We start from the raw sequence: 21,438 nt of genomic DNA on the forward strand, positions 1-21,438 counted from the left end.
ATAGACATTGGGGAGGGTATGTGCTACGGTGAGCGCTGTGAATTGTGCAAGACTTTTGAATCACAGATCTGTACTTCTGAAACAAATAACGCAACATATTTTAAGAAAAAAGAAAAAGAAGAAGATAGCAGGAGAGGAAGAATGAAGGGGAGTAAGTCAGAGGGGGAGACGAACCAGGAGAGATGATGGACTCTGAAAAACAAACTGAGGGTTCTAGAGGGGAGGGGGGTAGGGGGATGGGTTAGCCTGGTGATGGGTATTGAGGAGGGCACGTTCTGCGTGGAGCACTGGGTGTTATGAACAAACAATGAATCATGGAACACTACATCAAAAACAAATCATGTAATATATGGTGATTAACATAACAATAAAAAATTTAAAAAAAAAAAGAGTCTCCAAGGGCACACACTGACCTCAGCAATGGAGGAATTCACCCTGTGCCTAGTCTCAAGGATGGGCACAACCAGAAGGAGAAAAAAATTCTAATGCCTTTACCAGAAGCTTCTGCAATGAGGACAGTCCTGTCGCTGTTTCGGGTTTTGCAAGAGAGAGATGAGATATCTTTCTTCCTTCTGTGCCAGTGACCTTTGCCTCCAGCCTCATCACTTAGCCGGGGATGAGTGGACCATGAGAGAGAGCAATGAAGTAGAGCTATTCATGGGCTGGTCTCCAAGAAAGCAGTGGAAGACTCTATGGTGGGTGGGTGTGTGTGTCGCGGGGGATGCCCCTGCAGACTGGGGATCCTGGGATTCTACTCCAATGGCCAAATATCAGGATCAATGAAAGAAAGCAGCTGCGAAGCAAACCCGGGCCATGTGGCATTTTGTGTTTAATCATCACATAGAAGCTACAAACCTTTCTATCAGCATTGTGACAAACCATTTCCCTATCTTCTGCAACGAGCAAGCTCCTCGAGTTTTCCTATCATCTTCCCAGTGAGGAAACATATACTACATTTTGGCTAAAAGTTTACAAAGTTTACAAAGCACATGTTTTCTCTCAGCTCCTGACCAGCTTGAATTGCCCACAGGGGTGAGCAGGACACTTGCAGAAGTCCATCTACTCCCAAGTAGCTCTACCCACACATGGCAACCTGTCTTCATCTTCAGCAGAATGGGCCTAGCAGTAAACAAGTATTCCTTGTGAGATGCTGAGTTTTATGGGTCAACTTGACTAGGTGATAATCCCCAGTTATTCATTTTTTAAAAAGATTTTATTTATTTATTTGAGAAAGCACAGAACAAGAGAGAGAGAGACCACACGAGCACGGAGAGGGGCAGAAAGAGAGAGAAGGAGCCTCCCCGCTCAGCAGGGGGATCATGACCTGATCTGAAGGCAGAGGCTTAACTGACTAAGCCACCCAGGTGCCCCAATCCCCAGTTATTCAATCAGTACCAATCTAGGAGTTGCTGGGAAGGTATTTTGTAGATGTGATTAACATCTACAATCAGTACACTATAAGCAAAGGAGATTATCTTCAATAATCTAAGTGGGCCTAACCTAATCATCTGGAAGGCCTTAAGAACAAAACTGAGGCTTCCCCGAGGAAGAAGGAATTCTGCCTCAGGACTACAGCTTTAGTTTCCCAAAAGTTCCCAGTCTGATGGCCTGCCCTGTGGATTTTAGGTTTGCCAATCCTCACAATTGCAAAAGCCAATTCCTTGAAATAAATCTAAGATCTATCTATAAATATATTAATATTATGTACTAGCTATATTGATTAATATATTAATATGATAGTGTATATGTATGTGTATACACATATATATATATTTCTCTGGAGAACTCTGACCAATGCACCTGGTTTCCCCTCCTTGGGAGCCCACGGAGGCAGAGCACTAGCATGCAAAGAAAGTGGCCCTTGGGGCAAAAATGAACTATTGGGATTTCATCAAAATAAAAAGGTTTTGCACAGCAAAAGAAACAGTCCACAAAACCAAAAGACAACCGACAGAATGGGAGAAAATATTTGCAAATGACATATCAGATAAAGGGCTAGTATCCAAAATCTATAAAGAACTTATCAAACTCAACACCCAAAGAACAAATAATCCAATCAAGAAATGGGCAGAAGGCATGAGCAGACATTTTTCCAAAGAAGACACCCAAATGGCCAACAGACACATGAAAAAGTGCTCAACATCGCTCCGCATCAGGGAAATCCAAATCAAAACCTCCATGAGATACCACCTCACACCAGTCAGAACGGCTAAAATTAACAAGTCAGGAAACGACAGATGTTGGCGGGGATGTGGAGAAAGGGGAACCCTCCTACACTGTTGGTGGGAATGCAAGCTGGTGCAACCACTCTGGAAAACAGTATGGAGGTTCCTCAAACAGTTGAAAATAGAGCTACCATACGATCCAGCAATTGCACTACTGGGTATTTACCACAAAGATATAAATGTAGGAATCCGAAGGGGTACGTGCACCCTGATGTTTATAGCAGCAATGTCCACAATAGCCAAACTGTGAAAAGAGCCAAGATGTCCATCGACAGATGAATGGATAAAGAAGAAGTGGTATATATACACAATGGAATATTATGCAGCCATCAAAAGGAATGAGATCTTGCCATTTGCAACGACGTGGATGGAACTGGAGGGTGTTATGCTGAGTGAAATAAGTCAATCAGAGAAAGACATGTATCCTATGACCTCACTGATATGAGGAATTCTTAATCTCAGGAAACAAACTGAGGGTTGCTGGAGTGGTGGGGGGTGGGAGGGAGGGGGTGGCCGGGTGATAGACATTGGGAAGGGTATGTGCTATGGTGAGCGCTGTGAATTGTGCAAGACTGTTGAATCACAGATCTGTACCTCTGAAACAAATAATGCGATATATGTTAAGGAAAAAAAAAAAGAAGAAGATAGCAGGAGGGGAAGAATGAATGGGGGGGAAATCGGAGGGGGAGATGAACCATGAGAGACAATGGACTCTGAAAAACAAACTGAGGGTTCTGGGCGGGGGATGGGTTAGCCTGGTGATGGGTATTAAAGAGGGCAAATTCTGTGTGGAGCACTGGGTATTATGCACAAACAATGAATCATGGAACACTATATTAAAAACTAATGATGGAATGTATGGTGATTAACATAACAATAAAAAATTTTTTAAAATGTGGAAAAAGAAAGAAAGAAAGAAAGAAAGTGGCCCTTGGGAGCAGGCAGTGAGGCCTGCATCTGATCTTGACTTTGTCACCTGCTAGCTGTGCATTCACCTCAGCTTTCCCATTTCTCAAATTGGAGATAAAAGTACCTACCTCCCAGGATTACGGTAAAGATCAAATGAAGTCATGTACACGTAAGTGTTAAGTAAGAGATGAATTAAATGTAAGGAATGATCATTTCAGTAGGGGCCCAATAATTTTTTGTAGACCGACTTAGATATTTACAAGCACATTGGTTGGTGTTTCCCTAAATCAGAGGTGGCCAAAAATAGCTCATCAGCATCCCATGTAGCTTCTGTTTATGTTTGAACATATAACCCATCTTCAAGATTGTTACCTTGTCCTTGAATTAAAAAGGAACATCTAAGTTTGGTCCACGAGAAAAGCGAAAGCACTAAGTTCTCTTTGCCATCAGGATTGCTGCATGAGCCCTTATTTCCCATGATAACACATAGAATAACCCCACAGCAGCTCACACCTAACTTGGACACAGGCAAGGAAACAGACCTCTCTCTTTTTTTTTTTTAAATAGAGAAAGTACGAGAGAGAGAGAGAGAGAGAGAGAGAGAGAGAGAGAAGGGGTGGGGAGGGGCAGAGGAAGAGAATCTTAAGCAGGCTCTCCACCCAGTGTGAGCCTGAGGTGGGGCTCCATCTCACGACCCTGAGATCATGACCTGAGCTGAAATCAAGAATCCGCCTCTTAACCAACTGAGCCACCCAGGTGCCCCAAGGAAACAGACCTCTTGAAGGTGATGCTCACAGTCCCTGTAAAGACTGCATTGGCACTGTTGTATGCCATCATGAAAAACGTGGTGTCTATCAGAGTGCCCAGCGCACCACTGTGGATAATCCTGCAGGGCCAGATGAGGGGAGAAATAGTCACCTGGGATTTCACTTGGCACAGCTAGGTGCTGCTGAGGCAAAATGCTGAAGATCTCCTGTCATCCAGGATCAGATTCTTACCTCCCTCCGGGAGAGCAGAGAAGCCAGAGAAAACCCATGCCAGGGGAAGACAAGCAGTGTTGTCTGAAACAAGCTGCACCTGCTTAGAAGGGGATGAACTATTCAAAGTGGCCGAAGAAGCCTTTCACCCCACCGCCAGCCTCAACCTCAAATTTTGCTGAATCTTGCGTTCCCGCCCGGGTTAGTTCTGGTGGAACCAGAGTGGCGCAGCGATAGAGACCCGACTCGGAATCCCACATTTCTAGCCACATGACCTCAGTCACATAACCACTGGGGGCATCTGTGTCTTCATCTGCAAGATAGGAAAAAGGAATGTCTCCTTCTAAGAATTTTTGTGAGCAATTTACATAACCGAAGCTCCCTATACAGGGTCAGGTGTGTACTCTCACTGAAAAGGCATAATTTTCTCCCTTATCATGTTTAACATCCACTGTGTGTTCCACAGCCATTTAGGAGGCTGAGGATCAGTGAAGAAATCCCTAAACAGGGAGGGACCCCTCTGGGGTGGGTCAGTGAGGGGCCCGTGGAGCCACCCTTCTCCAGGGAGCCAGTAAAATGAGCATGCTGATGCTCCTCAGTGGGACAGTAACTGAGAACCTGCTCACCAGCGAGCCTGGGGCCCCCTCCCTGCTCTTCCGCCAAGAGAAAGCCCATCCGAGCTGTCGGCTTAGCTGTTCCTCCAGCCTCACCCAGATGGCCCCTCCAGGAGGGGCCCAGGCTAGAACTAGCAGACACACTTCTTCTCTGAGTCACTGTAGAAAATGACATATTCAAAGCCAAGGCTCCCCATCTCTGTGATCCAGAGAAGGAGATGGGCGTCTTCTGTCGTTTGGACTAGAGAGAAGAGTCGGGGAGGGGAGGGAACCTGAGGCTGGGGACTGACAATTCAGGCGGTGCAGGTCTCCAAGGTAAAAAAGCCCTGCCCCTGGGGAAGGCCCTCAGGCAACCCCACTGCCCTAGCTTCCCACCTGCACCTCCTGGAATAGCCCCGCACTCCTCTGAGGGAGAAGAGCAGCTTCCAGGGAGAAGACGTTAGCAGTGTGAGGAGTGGACTGCCTATGGATTCGGGATGCCACGGCTTCTATCAACTGAATAACAAATACTAATCTGAAATGCGCTGAGTTTTGGCAGGCGAAAATCCTGTCTGTAAAATAAGCAAATATGCCCCTCCTCTCATTACCAAGGTCTGAAATTTAGGTAAGATTTTCCTGTACAGTATTATCTCCAAGGGACATGGGGAAGGTTTAGACGACTTAGAGTTCAAGGGTGAAGCTTCCAAACACTCGTCGAACACCTGCATTGTTGCCCAGCATCTCAACGCAGAAATTCTCATGACGGGTTAGGCATATAAAATCAGAAGTCTTCCAGCTGCCTCCTACTGCCCCTTCAACGCCACTTCTGAGCTTCTGCCCTTCCCTTCCGTGGGTGCCCTTTCCTTCACAACCATTCAGGAGCGCGGCTCAAACTGACCACTAGAGGGAGCAAGAGCCCAGTCCCCCGCAGGTTGTGCTCCTGGACTCTGGGACAGCAGGATACCAGACTATGGTGTTACTCTCATATTACAGACTTGAAAACTGATGCTCAGTGCAGTTAAGGGACAAGCAGCAGGAAGTACAGTGTACTAATGGGAAGAAGTTGCTGATCTACTTGCTGGCAAAAGAGCCCCAAAAGGAGGGCAGTGAGGATTAGAGATCATTCCTAGGCTTTTTCCCCCCCTTACGGGCCTGTCTGTCCTATAAATGAGAATCTATATTTCTTTCCATCTGTGTAGGTGAGGAAGGGCATGTACAGGAAACTGTGAGTAAGCCAATAAACAAGCCAGAAAAAAGTAGAAACTGTCCAAGAACAGGAAGGACTGATTGACACCAGTGAATATGAACAGTAACCAGGTAGAAGGTACAAGAAGGTGTTGCCATGTGATGGGTTATCCAGCATTCCTGGGAGGAGGGCTGGCCACCTACATCTGGTCCTCTCCTCTGTCTGCCAGAAAAAGGAGTCTCTGGTTGGGCCTCCAGTTGTAATGCGAGGCATAACCGTAAGGAGGCATGATAAGCCAGATGGCCAACCAAGGTGAACCATCTCAGAAGTAAAACCAGACGACATGGGGGAGCAGGGCAGGAAAGTGGCAGGGAAAAGACTGGTGTCTTTGAATTTTGTACCACTGGGTCACTGAGGCTTAACTAGACTATAAGTCCCCATGTGCAAGTGGGGATCCTTCCAACATGCAAATCTGACCATTTCGTTCTCCTTTCCATAACTCTTCTGGATAAAGTCCGAATTCTTTAACGTGGCAGGTGAGGCCCCGGGCTTTCTCTCTGACTTGCTCCCTGGCCTCCCTTCCCTACCATTAAACATTTCTCCTTCTGCAGTTCTGGGAACCTGACATGCTCCCTCTCACCTCTGGACATTGGTACTTGCTCTGCCTGCAGAAAACAGGTCCATGTATTATATATGTGCATGAATTAATGAGTCAAATCAGGATAGTATCAAGTGTAGTCTGCCACCTCTTTTGGACTTTTCAGGTTTCCAGCAGCCACTTGCAGTCCAGTGTAAGGATTATTCCCCATCCCAATGCTGCCTGGAGCCCCACCATGGTGGAGCTTTATAAAGAACTCATGGAGAAGATGGTGTGTGGGTCATGGATGTGACTTTCAGGTTGGTGCTCTGTGCAGTTTCTTAAAGAGGCAGGCCTTGCTAGGATTGTTAAAGCTGTCCCTGATAAGTTTGAACCTCTCTATCGGAAGTGCCTAACGTGGGCTGGAGGGGGGCTCTGAATAATGCAGAACTGTTGGCAAAACTTTGCTTATGTGTGGGCATTTTCCTCAAAGATGCTCTGTGCCCCAGAGCATCTCCCACCTCTCTGGTGTGGCTTGCATTAGCCTGAGAGCCAGGTACAAGTTCTGCGTACCTACCTCACCCTAGTTCTTAACCCTGTCTTGTTTCAGGGGCACATTCCTTTATTCATGCAACAACTATTAATGAAGCACATATCACACTTACTTGCATCAGTGTAAGAAATTACTCCAGGAAAAGAGGATCTACCAAGCACCTAGATGACTTATAATGAAAATTCTAGCAAAACACAGGTTATCAGGAAATTGCTACATGGTTACATTTTAACTGGAATTTCAGTGTCTGGACATTCAGAATGAGGAGTTTGTCTTTTGTTATTAGTGACCTAATATAATAATGGAGCTCACAGGAGTCAGAATAAAGTCAGTTTGTGTCTAAAGCAGGAGAAAGAAGCAACCTTCTCATGTTTTTCAGGAGTTACACTTTTTGGAGGAGTGGCGTGTGAATCCTAAGCACATATTTAAACATTTCAAGATAAAGCTGTTTGGATGCTTTCCTAAAATGAGTAGGCTGCCCGCCAGGCATTTATTTGCAATATGGTCAATATAATGTGTGTCAATTTTGCAGAATGTATCATCTGTTATTGAAATTATGTTGTTAACTTGGAAAAGAAAAGAAAAAATTGTTCTGAAATCAGAAATCAACCTTTTGTATACTATATAATGGGATCCAACAGAATAGTCTATCTAAAGGTGATTTTTAGATTTTATACATATTATGTATCTTCATGGTAATGAAACCCTGACTGTGCAAAAAGCAAAAAAAAAAAAAAAAGCCCCAACTAAATTCTGTTTATAGGGGAGAAACTAAGCATAAGAAAATAGTTTGGTTTGAAGTAGAAGAGTATAGAGAGACACAGCAGACACACACTGATCCAGAGAAAGCTGGTGTGGCTATATTAATGCTGACCTTTGCAAACTTTCGGACAAGGAGTATTGTTGGAGGAAAAGAAACATTTAATAATGATAAAAGAGCCAGGCACCTGGCTGGCTCAGTCCAAAGAGCATGCAACTCTTGACTGAGATCATGAGTCTGAGCTCCATGTTGGGTATAGAGATTACAAATAAATAAATAAATAAACTCAAAAAATGATGAGTCAATTCAATAGACAGGTATACAAATCTTATATTTGCATGGACCTAATAACATAGTTTCAAGATATATACAGCAAAATCGAATGGGATTAAAGTGAAAAATAGACAAACTCACAATCACAGTTCAAGATTTTAATATACTATTTGCCGTGACTCATAGAATAAGCAAACAGCAAAAATCAGCAGGCATAAAGAGCAATCTGATTAAACAGCTCCAACAACCACTCAATACACCCATTCTTTTCACGTGTACATGGAACATTTACCATAATAAACCATATTTGGGGTCATAAAACAATTCTCAGTAAATTTCAAAAAACCAAATGCACACATATATATTCTCTGAGAACGGTGGAGTCGAACTAGAAACTAAAGCATAAGGAAATCCCCAAATGTTTGGAAATTTTTTTAAAAAGATTTTATTTATTTACTTGAGAGAGAAAGAGTGAGCAAGAGAGAACGAGAAGGATCGGGGGAGGGGCGGAGGGAGAGGGAGAAGCAGATTCCCCACTGAGCATGGAGCCCGATGTGGGGCTGGACCCTGGGACTCGGGGATCATGACCTGAGCCAAAGGCAGACACTTAACTGAGTGAGCCACCCAGGTGCCCCCCACCTCCCAAATGTCTGGAAATTTTAAATTCATTTCTGAACGACTCATGATACAAAGAATTCACAGTAGATGGGATGCCTGGGTGGCTCAGTCGGTTAAGCGTCTGCCTTCGGCTCAGGCCATGATCCCAGGGTCCTGGGATCGAGTCCCATATTGGGGTCCTTGCTCAGTGGGGAGCCTGCTTCTCCCTCTGCCACTCCCCCTGCTTGTCCTCTCTCTCTCTGACAAATAAATAAATAAATAAAAATCTTAAAAAAAAAAGAATTCACAATGGAAAATAGAAAATAATTTAAATTGGAAATCAATGAAAATCAACTGTATGAAAATGTATGGGATGCAGTGTAAGCAGAGCTGGAGGAAATTTTGTAGCTCTAAAGACATCTTTCAAAAATGAACAAAGATTGGTAATCAGTAATCTAAGATTCCATTTCAAGAAGCTAGAATAAAATAGAAATTAAACCTAAGGAAAGGAGGTAAGATAAAGATAAGAGCAGGGGCACCTGGGTGGCTCAGTCAGTTAAGCATCCAAACTCTTCCTTTTGGCTCAGGTCATGATCTCAGGGTCGTGAGGTCCAGCCATGGGCAGGGAGGAGCCCCTCAGGCTCCACCCTCAGTGGGGAGTCTGCTTGATTTCTCTCTCTTCCTCTCCCTCAGGACTCCCCCACTTGCTCTCTCTCTCTCAAATAAATAAATAAATCTTTAAAAAATAAGAGCAGAAATCAGTGTAAAGACAAAAACATAAAATCAACAAAGCCAAAAGCTGTTTTTTGAAAAGATTAATAAAATTCATAAACCTCATAAGACTGATCAGGAACAAAAAAGAGAGAAAATACAAATCACCAATGATTTGGTGTGAATTAGGAGTGAAAAGGACATTACTTCATATTCTCATAAAAATGCTATAAGAAGATATTGGAACAACTTTATGCCAATTTGACAACTTAAACTGGGAAAATTCCTTTAAAATCACAACTTTCCAACACTGAGACAAGCAAAGACAGAAAATCTGAATAATCTTTATCTGCCAAAGAAACTGAATGTATAATTGGAAATCTTGCTACAGAGAAATCCCAGATGGCTTCACTAATGGATTTTACCAAACTTTTATGGGGGCAGTAACACCCAATATTTTGCACAAACTCTTTCAGAGAGTAGTGGCGAAGGGAATACTTTCCAACACATTTTTGGAGATCACATCTGACCAGGACATTTTTTTTAAATGTAATTAACATACAGTATATTATATTAGTTTCAGGTATACAATATAGTGATGCAACAGATCTGTATATTTCTCGGTGATCATACATAGTAAGTGTAGTCACCACCATCTGTCACCAAAAAACATTACTGACTGTATTTCCTATGCTGTGCTTTTCTTCTCCCCGACTGGTTTATTTTAACACTGGACATTTGTACATCTTAATCCTCTATTTCACCCATCCTCCCCCACCTCCCCTCTGGCAACCACCAGTTCTTTCTCCGTATTTAAGAATCTGGTTTTTTGTTTCTCTCTTTTTTTCTTTGTTCATTTGTTCTATTTCTTAAATTCCACATACAAGTGAAATTGCATGATATCTGTTTTTCTGTCTCTGACTTATTCACTTAGCATAATACATCTAGGTCCATCCATGTTATTGCCGATCTGACCAGGACATTTTATTTTATTTTATTTTACAATTTTATTTAATTTTTTAATTTTTTATTTAAATTCAATTAATTAACATTTTAAAAAAAGATTTTATTTATTTATTTGTCACAGAGAGAGAACACCAGCAAAGGGAGCGGCAAGCAGAGGGAGAAGCAAGCTCCCTGCTGAGCAAAGAGCCCGATGCAGGACTCGATCCCAGGACCCTGGGATCATGACCTGAACTGAAGGCAGATGCTTAACCAACTGAGCCACCCAGGTGTCCCCAATTAAATAACATTTAATGTATTATTAGTTTCAGAGGTAGAGGTCAGTGATTCATCAGTCTTACATAACACCCAGTGCCCATTACATCACGTGCCCTCCTTAATGTCCATCACCCAGTTACCCCAGCCCTTCACCCTCCTCCCCTCCAGCAACCCTCAGTTTGTGCCATACCACCCTGAACGCGCCCGATCTCGTCTGATTAAGAGTCTCTTATGGTTTGTCTCCCTCTCCGAATTCATCTTGTTTTATTTTTTCCTCTCTTCCCCTGTGATCCTCTGTTTTGTTTCTTAAATTCCAAATATGAGTGAGATCATATGATAATTGTCCTTCTCTGATTGCCTTATTTCACCCTCTAGTTCCATCCACGTCGTTGCAACTGATTTCTGTACATTGATTTTATATCCTGCCACATTGCTGAATTCTTGTATGAGTTCTAGCAATTTTGGGGTGGAGTCTCTTGGGTTTTCCACATAGAGTATCATGTCATCTGCAAAGAGTGAGAGCTTGGCTTCTTTGCCAATTCGGATGCCTTTTATTTCTCTTTGTTGTCTGATTGGTGTGGCTAGGACTTCTAGTACTATATTGAACAGCAGTGGTGATATGTCCTGCGTGTTTCACCAGGACATTTTTTTTTAAAGATTTTTATTTATTTATTTGACAGAGAGAGACACAGCGAGAGAGGGAACACAAGCAGGGGGAGTGAGAGAGGGAGAAGCAGGTTTCCCACCGAGCAGGGAGCCCGATGTGGGGCTCAATCCCAGGACCCTGGGATCATGACCTGAGCCAAAGGCAGATGCTTAACGACTGAGCCACCCAGGCGCCCCTCACCAGGACATTTTAAAAGGAAAATTACAGGTCAATATTTCTCATGAACACAGATATGAAAATTCTGAGAATCTAATTATTTATTAAAATGATCGTGAACAATAGGTCATTTTTTTCCGGGGAAAATACAGGTTGATTTAAAATAAGAAAATCAGACAATGTAGTTCACCAAATTAACAGAATAATAGAGGAAAGCTATATGATCACCTTAATAGATGTGAAAAAGCGTTTGATAAAATTTAAATTGATATGTGATAAAGACACTACAAAAACTAAAAAACAAATCCCAAAGCTAACATTATACTTAATAGTGAGATATATAGACTATTTGCAGAAAAAAGTAACAAAATCTTTGAAAGTTGAGAAGATTATTTTGCAATAGTCGGAGTTCATTAACTGTCATGAAATATGCCTTGTGCCTGTAACCACATTTCTAAGAGTATCCCTTCATGTAGCCTCAGACTCCAGTGTAAATCATTTTTGTCTCCTAAAAGAAGCACCCCTGTCACAAAATGTAGTCTGTGGTGAAGGAACGGGAGGTGTTCTGACAGGAGGAGGGGGATCTTTCCCAGCCTTCCCTAGGTATTCGTCTTCCTATGAAGAAGAGAATATGATTGGAAATCTTCCAGAATATTTCTGAGAGGTGTTTCTTGAACTTCTCACCCATGAAAGCATAGATCACAGGGTTCACACAGCAGTGAGTGAAGGAAATGGTTTCTGTGACATGGGTGGCATAAATCAGCCGCTGGCTCAGGACACATCCATCCAAGATGTTCATGTTGAGCAGAGACGTGAGGAAGAGGGCCACGTTGAATGGGACCCAGAAGAGTAAAGATGCAATCACCACAATGAGCACCAACTTGATGGCCTTGGTCTTGTTGTGATTTTGGCAACTCTTCAGCTGGTGCAGGATGCTAATGTAGCAGAACATAAGGATGGTGAATGGGATCAACAGACCCAAGATATTCATTTCAAAGTGGATGAAGATCTTCCACTTCAGAGTCTGCTGGTTGTAAGACGAATAACACTGCAGAATGCCATCTTCAGAGGCCACTTGGTACAATACTAGTAATGGGCTGGTGGCCATGAGGGCAATCAGCCACACGGCCAGACTCAGGGCTATGCCCATCCTGGCTGTCCTCACTTTCATGGCATAGACAGCGTGGACGATTGCCAGGTACCTGTCCACACTCATAAGGGTGATAAAGAACATGCTGCTGAAGAAGCCAATGTAATAAAAACCAGAGACCACCTTGCACATTACAGTCCCAAACACCCACTGGTCCAGCTGATAGTGGGTTTGGAAGGGGAAGGAGAAGACAAAAAGCAAGTCAGACAGGGCCAGGTTCAAGAGGTATATGTCGGTGATGCTCTTCAGCTTCTTACAGGTGACAAGGACAAGGATGACCAGGCTGTTTCCCAGAAGACCAAATACAAACAAGACGCAGTAAAAGACAGCAAGAAGCAACTTGCTATCTCTTTGGATAAGTTCCCCATCACAGGGTCTTGCAATGTCATCAGGATAGTAGTAGTCAGTTACCGTGGTCACATTGGGCTCCGGTGTATAATCCATCAAGGCGGGAGGACCAGGTCAGAGAGGTGCCTAAGAGAGATTCATTCCTTAAAAATATTTTCATTTAAAAATATAGACTGAATTCTAACTGCCTCCCCTCACCTCATTCATATTTTGAAGCCCTAAAGCCCCGTTACAGACTGAACATTTGTTTCCTCCCCAAATTCATATGTTTTTTTAAAAAAAAACATTTTATTTATTTACTTTGATGGAGAAAGAGAGAGAGACATCGAGAGAGGGAACATAAGCCGGGGTAGTGGGAGAGGGAGAAGCAGGCCTCCCGATGCAGGGATCCGTCCCAGGACCCTGGGACCATGACCTGAGCCAAAGGCAGCCGCCTAACGACGGAGCCACCCAGGTGCCCCTCAAGATTCCTATGTTAAAGCCCTACCCCACCTTGTGATGGTATTAAGCAGTGGGTTCTTTGGGAAGTAATTGAGTTAAATGAGGTCATGAGACTAGAGCCCTCATGAATGGGATGGGTGCCCTTATAAGAGTCACAGGAGAGCTTGCTTCTTCTCTCCGCTCTCAGCCACGTGAGGTTATAAGGAGAAGTCGGCGGTCTGCAACCTGGAAGAGGGTTCTCATCAGAGCCTGCTGGCACCCTGATTTTGGGCTTCTCAGCCTCTAGAATGGCGACAATTACATTTCTGTTGTTTATGAACCACTCAGCCTCCGTTATTTCGTGATAGCAGCCCAAACCGACCAAGACACCACCTAGGTCACTATATTTGGAGATGAGCCAGTAAGGAGGTAATTATAGTTAAATATATCATAAGGGTCGGGCCCCAATCCATAGGCCTGGTGTCCTTATAAGAAGAAGAGTCACCCGAGCATACAAGCTCTCTCTCTCTCTTTCTCTCTCTGCACGCACAGGGAAAAGACCAATGAGGACACAGCAAGAAAATGGAGGGTTGCAAGCCAGGAAGAGAGGTCTTACCAGAAACCGGCCCTCTTGGCACCCTGATCTTGGACCTCTAGCCTCCAGGACCATGACAAAATTAATTTCTGTTGTTTAAGCCACCCGGTCTGGGGCACTTTGGTATGGCAGCCTGAGCTGACTGGTACAGATTATGATACTGAGAAGTGGGTGCTACTGTAACAAATATCTAAATGGCTTTGGAAGCTGCTAATGGGCGGAGGTGGAAGGAGCCTGAGGCGCATATGCTAGAAAAAGCCGAGGTTGCCTGTTGGTGGCAATGTGGATGGTAAAGGTGATTATGCTGAGGGCTCGGGAAGAAGAGAGGAGGCTGGAGAGAGAGCTTCCATGGTCTGAGAGATTACAGGTATCATCATGAACAGAACGGGGGTGGAAATATGAACATTAAAGGTGAGGTCTCAGGCAGAAATGAAGAATACATTATTGGAAGTGGAAGAATTGGATCCTTGCTATAAGTGGCAGAGAACTTGGTTGAATTGTGTTCTAGTGTTTTGTGGAAGATTGGGTATTTGTCTGGGGTATTCCTAAGCCAAGGTTAAGAGGCAGCCTGGCTTCTCTGTGCCGATTATCATAAAATGCTAGAGGAGAGAGGTAAGTTGAAGGAGTCGTTACACAAAGAGGAATCCGAACTCAAAGATTTGGAAGCCTGTCCATACCACAGAAATGAGGAAGTGTTTCTGGAGAATACGCCTAAGGTGTGGCTGGAGGACCACTCCACAGAGAGGTCACCCATGGAGTTCATCGGCCATTTCAACAGAAGCTAGGGGTAGAGACACTGTCGGTTTTGTCCAAAGCTGCAGAGACAGGACAAAATAAACCAACGCGTTTGGACTTCTGGGATTCTATAGGATGGGACAATAGAGCCATATGCCTGCGAGTACATTGTATCCTTCAAGAAAACGGAGGAATGACCCTGAAGATAGAGAAATCATCAGGGCTAGCACTGTCCCCACAGGTGCAAGGGGTAAGACTGTTTCTCCCCTTCCGGCAGGAGGCCACCCGCTCGGTGCCCTGGGGGCGGGGCCCCAGCCTGGGGTCCTGAGGTGACGCTGCCACCTAGTGGTTTTTCTTTTTTAAGATTTTATTTATTTATTTGATAGAGACACAGGGAGAGAGGGAACACAAGCAGGGGCAGTGGGAGAGGGAGAAGCAGGCTTCCCGCTGAGCAGGGAGCCCGATGCGGGGCTCGATTCCAGGACCCTGGGATCACGACCTGAACCGAAGGCAGAAGCTTAACGACTGAGCCACCCAGGCGCCCTGAAGATTATTCTTGAGCCTTACAACCTAATTGAATTTGCCTTGCTAGCTTTGGGGCTTGCCAGAGACCCACCACCCCTCCGTGCTTTCTGATTTGTTCCCTGCGGAATGGGAATCTCTGTCCTATGCCTGTCCCACCGCTGTATTTTCGAAGCGCGTAACTTGTCTGGTTTCACAGGCTCACAGCTGGAGAGGAATTCAGCCTCAGGTCTCACTCACACCTGATTTCAATGATACCCAGGTGAGACTTTGGATCTAGAATTGATGCTGGAATGGGTTAAGACTCTGGGAGCTGTTGAAATGGAATGCATGTACTTAGTACTTGAGGACGTGAATTTTGGGAAGCCAGAAGGCAGGATGTTAAAGACTGAATTGTGTGCCCATATATTGAAGCCCCAATTCCTACTGTGATGATATTTGGAGATAGAGCTTCAGGAGGTAATTGAGGTTAAATGATGTTGTAAGGGTGAGGTCCTGATCTGATTGGACTGGTGTCCTTCTAAGAAGAGGAAGAGATACCAAAAACCTCTCTCTCTTTCTCAGTACATGCCTAGAGAAAAGGTCCTAGGGGGTCAAATTAAGAAGGTGACTGTCTGCAAGCCAGGAAGGGGCACTTATCAGGAACCCAATATATCAGCACCTTGACCTTAGACTTGGAGCCTCCCGACCCCTGAGAAAATACATTTCTGCCATTTGACCCACCCGGCCTGTGGTACATTGCTATGGCAGCGGAAACAGACGAAGGAGTCCAGGGGTGGGGGAAGGAGCATATGGAAACTGTATTTTTCCATCCAAATTTCCTGTAAACCTAAAGCTTCTCTAAACATTAAGGTCTATTAACATGCTTTTAAAAATTGAAAACTGCCCCAGCTGACCAATACAGGGGGGATTGGGTGGGATAAGAAAAGCCAAAATTTATGAAGACAATTTAAAAAATTTTTTTAAGATTTTATTTATTTATTTGACAGAGACAGCGCGCGAGAGAGCACAAGCAGGGGGAGTGGGAGAGGGAGAAGCAGGCTCGCCGCCTCCCCGCCCCCCCCCAGCAGGGAGCCCGATGCGGGGCTCAATTCCAGGACCCTGGGATCATGACCTGAGCCGAAGGCAGACGCTTAACGACTGAGCCACCCAGGCGCCCCTTATGAAGACAATTTAAATACCTATCGTTCCACGACCCAGAATTAGCAATTGCTAACGTATTGTCAGATTTGCTTTTAGTTCTTTTTTCTTTCTTTCCCTCTCTTCCTGCCTTTCTAATGCAATACAGATGAAGCCAGATTTCTCTTTACACGACCGATTCCCAGACCCCGGAAGCAAGTACAGAAACCAGTCTGGTACGGTTCATTCCAAACAGTTTCCCCTGTCCTTTTACATATTTTAATGTACCCCTAAATAATATATAATATTGTTTTGTGCTCACTTTTGACTTACACAAATGGTTGTCATGTCCCTCATTTTGTATCTTACTTTTCTTCTCCCCGCACTGTTGTTTTAGAAAGACAGCCACGCTCTTCTAAAGACTTCAGTTCATTCTTTTCACTGCTTTTATAAGCACCATAAATAACTATTTTAAAAATGCAATAGAAAAAAAAAACAATCCCAATCATTCTAGCAACAAAAATTGCTAAGGTTTCTAAGAACAAATGTGATTAAAACAGCAGCTCAGTTATGTAAAATATTATGAAACTTTGTCATCAAAGAGGACACAATTAAAAAGGAAACATTGCTATAGTTATGTGAGGGAAGACTCAACAATTACAACATGATAATTCTCAGCTTGATATTCACATTCAAGACGCTTTCAATTTGGACATTATTTTTCCAAGGTGTTTGGCTTCTGAACATTCAGACATCCTTGTCCACTAAGCCACCTTTCTTTCTATATTTTGAAATGCCTAGCAAGTTAGCCATTTTTAAAGATATTAATTTTATTTAAGTATGTACCCAAAGTGGGTTTAAAAACATAGTTTCTGAAGTATGGAGGTGGGTCTTTTTTTTTTTTTTGTGGCTAGTATCTCTCAAAATAATAGTCTCTCCTCCTACCTCTTCCTTCCCACTTGTCTAACAGTTGTTTAAAAGAAATAATTTTCTGTTTGCCTTCCTTCTATTCAGCTCTCCTAATAACCTAGAATAAGGGGAAGTCCTCAACTTATTCCTTCCCCAGATCCTTCCTGCTGAACCCCAATCCATTCTTCCCCCATGCTCTCTCATCAGTAAAATCTATGTGAAATATTAAGAATGTCCATCATTTATTACAGTGGACAAGGTGTTTTAGATGCATTCTTTCATTCATTTCTCTTGAATCCCTGTAAAGCAGGCCCTCATACCTCCTGTTTGTGGAGTTAGGGTTGTATCTGAGTCTCAGAGACCATCAGTCCACTGACTAAAGTTACAGAGAGGGAGGCCATAGAGCCAGGACTCAAAACTACATCTACTCCAAATGCTTTTTCCTCTTCCATATTAGCTATTTTGTGGGTAGAGTAAAAACACTCCAGTCTTTTAGAAGTTAGGCCACCTGGGGTGCCTGGGTGGCTCAGTTGGTTGGGCCACTGCCTTCGGCTCAGGTCATGATCCTGGAGTCCCAGGATCGAGTCCCGCATCGGGCTCCCTGCTCAGCGGGGAGTCTGCTTCTCCCTCTGACCCTCTTCCCTCTCGTGCTCTCTGTCTCTCATTCTCTCTCTCTCAAATAAATAAATAAAATCTTTAAAAAAAAAAAAGAAGTTAGGCCACCTGACTTTCAAGTTCTAGACTATCTTGTAACAGCTGAGTAATGGTTTGTCTGATAGAAACCTTGTAACCAGCACAAGGACAGATGCCTGGTGGTAAGAGGTATTTTCTTATCAACCTTCCCACTCTTATAGGAGCTTTGACTCCCTCCTAGCGTCCTGCAGAGAAAATGGCATGGCTTGCCTCCCTCAGTCAGAGCCATGGACAGCCACTGAGACATTTGCAGGTTTGTGGACTCAGGACATGCAAAGATTAAAAAAAGAAAAAATTCACCTCTTCTGCCAGACTTCTGAAATATTTGCCTGCCCTTTGCTTTTTTCCCAGGGACATAAAAGTGTCCCTCCCTACTTCTATCCTTCTTCCCCAAGGATGCTCATTAATACATACCTTAATTAGAGTCTTTGTTCTGGAGATTTCAATGTTGCTAATTCCTTCTTTTCAGAACCTGCCCTCTGTGTGTGCAGCCCAGTGAGCAAGAGCTCCTCTCAAGGGAGGTATCTTATCTATTTGTGGTGAGTGGCAGAATAGGGGTGGATCTACCATCCCACAGTTATTTAAGAAGTTAGAAAAAAAATTGATCTCACCCAAAATATACGTACAGATGGCAAATGAGCATATGAAAATATGCTAAACACCTTATGTCATTAGGGAATTGCAAATTAAAACAACAGAGAGATATCACTACATAATTATTAGAATGGTTAAAGTCCGAAACCCTGACAACACTGAATGCTAGATAGAATATAAAGCAAGAGGAACTCTCATTTACTGCTGGTGGGAATGCAAAATTGTACCGCCACTTTGGAAGACAGTTTGGCAAATTTTTTTTTGAAAGAAGATTGGCAATTTTTTATAAAGCTAGAATAGGCTTACCATATGATCCAGAAATCATGCTCCTGAGTATTTACCCAAATGAGTTGAAAACATATCCATACAAACCCCTGAGCATGAATATTTATAGCAGCTTTATTCATAATTGCCCCAAATTGAAAGCAACCAGGATGTCCTTTGGTCAAGGAATGGATAAACAAGCTGTGGTAATGTACACAACGGAATATTATTCAGTGATTTAAAAAAACTATCAAGCCCCCCCCACACACACACACACAAAGACACTTTATGCGTATATTGCTAAGTGAATGAAGCCCATCTGAAGAGGCTACATCTCATCTGATTCCAACTATATGACATTCTGGAAAAGACAAAACTACAGAGACAGTAGAAAAAAGGTAAATGGTTTCCAGGGGTTCAGGGGGAGAAGGGTGAAAAGGTGGAACACAGGACATTTTTAGGGTGGTGAAACTATTTTGTATGAAACTGTAATAATGGATACACATCATTATGCATTTGTCAAAACCCAAAGAAGGTACAACACAGAATGAACCCTAATATAAACTGTGGGCTTCAGTTAATGATAATCTATGTTGATTCATCAATTTTAACAAATGTACCATGCTAATGCAAGATGTTAATTAGAGGAGAAACTGTGTGGGAGGAGGAGGTGGTATTACAGACTGAATTATGTCCCCCCCCCAAGATGCATATGCTGAAGCCCTAACCCCCATTGTGATGGTATTTGCCTTTAGAGATGTAATTAGAGTCAAATCAGGTCATAAGGATGGGGCCTGGATCTGATAGGACTGGTGTTCCTATAAGAAGAGGAAGAGAAGGGGCGCCTGGGTGGCTCAGTCGTTAAGCGTCTGCCTTTGGCTCAGGTCATGATCTCAGTGTCCTGGGATGGAGCCCCGTATCAGGCTCCCTGCTCATCGGGGAGTCTGCTGCTCCCTCTCCCTCTGCTGCTCCCCCCCCTTATGCTCTCTCACTCTTTTTCTGTCAGATAAATAAATGAAATCTTAAAAAAAAGAAGAAGAGGAAGAGACACCAGAACCCTCTGACTGCATGTGTACAGAGAAAACACCATGTGAGGACACGGCAAGAAGGTGGCCATCTACAAGCCAGGAAAAGGCTCTTACCAGGAACCCAATTTGTCAGCACCTTGATCTTGGACTTCTAGCTTCCAGAACTGTGAGAAAATACATTTCTATCATCTAAGCCACCCAGCTTGTGGTATTTTGTTATGGTGGTTCAAACAGACTAATACAGGATATATATGAGGACTTTCTGTCTTTTCTACCTAAATGGTCTGCATACCTAGAACTTCCCTAAGAAATAAAGTCTATTAAAATCTTTTTAAAGATTTTATTTATTTATTCATGAAAGACAGAGAGAGAGAGAGAGAGGCAAAGGGAGAAGCAGGCTCCCAAGGAGCAGGGAGCCCGACGCGGGACTCGATCCCAGGACCCTGGGATCACGACCTGAGCTGAAGGCAGACGCTCAAGCATCTGAGCCACCCAGGCGCCCAGTCTATTAAAATTTTTTACTGAAAACTATATTAAAATAAGATGACCATTTTATCATTATTTTGAAGTTGTATAATTTCTATCTGTACTGGCTCTCCTTCATGGCATATGGCAGGCCCAAGTGTGGTGGATATGTGTGTGTATATGCATATATATTTGAATTATAGTGGTAGCAGTGATCATTTCTGTTAATGATTTCATTACTTACATGCTGTACATTGAAAATATCATCATTATGAAATGTTCCCTCTTTTCATCCCATGGTGAGCAGAGTAATAATGTAATGGCCATGTTGCTTACATCTGTCAACATCCCTTCTTTAGATGAATCTTTAGATAAAGGGACATCCATCTAGCTCCCATTCCATGCATTACTGGTTCGGCTGCCATTCACACTGACACACTCACACACACACATGCACACACACATGCACACACACAAGCATGCACACCATTAAAAGGAAGGAAGGCTCCTTGACTCTGGTCTGGTCAAGGAGAATGTTTCATTTTCCCATCCATGCTCATGATTGAATTACAGAATCTCACATCTTGAGACCCCATGTGGCAGAAAACTATCTGAAGGATGAAACCAAGCAAGGAAAATTAGGGCCAAGAAATGGAGAAAATATATAATTCTGATGAAATCGTTTGTGCTCTTGGAATGACAGTTGTATGATTCATTAGTGTCCTCTCCCCCCCCAACCTCCAGCCACCCTTTTAAGCATAAGCTAGTTTCAGTTGGGTTTCTGGCACAACTAAAAGAGTAGAGACTGATTTGATAGCTCCCAGTTATCGAGTGCTGTTTATGTGCCAATTCCTTTCTATACTTCATCCTCATTAGATCTCATGAAGATTATGCATGAGAGTTATTATCACTTTTGTTTGAGAAACTGAAGCTCAGAGAAGTGAGGTGATGTGGCAGTGGTCACCCAAATAGTTAACTGAAGGCTAGACTTAAAATGCAGGTCCAAGGGATTACACAGTCCAAACTTTTAATTTCATTATCTTAAAACTGGCAAATATCAGAGCCCTTGGGTTCCAATGTGTGTTGCGTCAAAACCGAGCATTAGGTTCTGAAGGTTAACTCTTTCAAAAAGAAAGCCTTTGGAGGCTCACCTTAGATGAATTTCCCAGGGCCCAAAGGAGTGAGCAGGTC

At 43.4% G+C, this 21,438-nt stretch overlaps 1 protein-coding gene and 1 long non-coding RNA gene across 2 annotated transcripts; one reads left to right on the forward strand and one right to left on the reverse strand.

Moving 5' to 3' along the window:
* Nucleotides 1-8,196: 8,196 nt before the first annotated feature.
* On the reverse strand, nucleotides 8,197-18,452 carry CCR8 (C-C motif chemokine receptor 8). The gene is made up of 2 exons (XM_028107202.2): nucleotides 18,311-18,452; nucleotides 8,197-13,029 (listed from the first exon to the last, which is right to left on the reverse strand). The coding sequence occupies exon 2, from the start codon at nucleotides 12,997-12,999 to the stop codon at nucleotides 11,932-11,934; it is 1,068 nt and encodes a 355-aa protein (XP_027963003.1). The 5' UTR covers nucleotides 13,000-13,029; nucleotides 18,311-18,452; the 3' UTR covers nucleotides 8,197-11,931.
* LOC114212350 (uncharacterized) lies at nucleotides 15,049-20,343 on the forward strand. Its single transcript, XR_003609948.2, has 3 exons — nucleotides 15,049-15,437; nucleotides 18,366-18,435; nucleotides 19,761-20,343. It is a non-coding gene; the product is annotated as an uncharacterized LOC114212350 (long non-coding RNA).
* The last annotated feature ends 1,095 nt before the right edge of the window (nucleotides 20,344-21,438 follow it).

Source organism: Eumetopias jubatus, unplaced genomic scaffold (genome assembly GCF_037043125.1).
Source record: "Eumetopias jubatus isolate StellerSeaLion01/CBP00866 unplaced genomic scaffold, mEumJub1_p1.0 scaffold_1, whole genome shotgun sequence".
Taxonomy (NCBI): domain Eukaryota; kingdom Metazoa; phylum Chordata; class Mammalia; order Carnivora; family Otariidae; genus Eumetopias; species Eumetopias jubatus.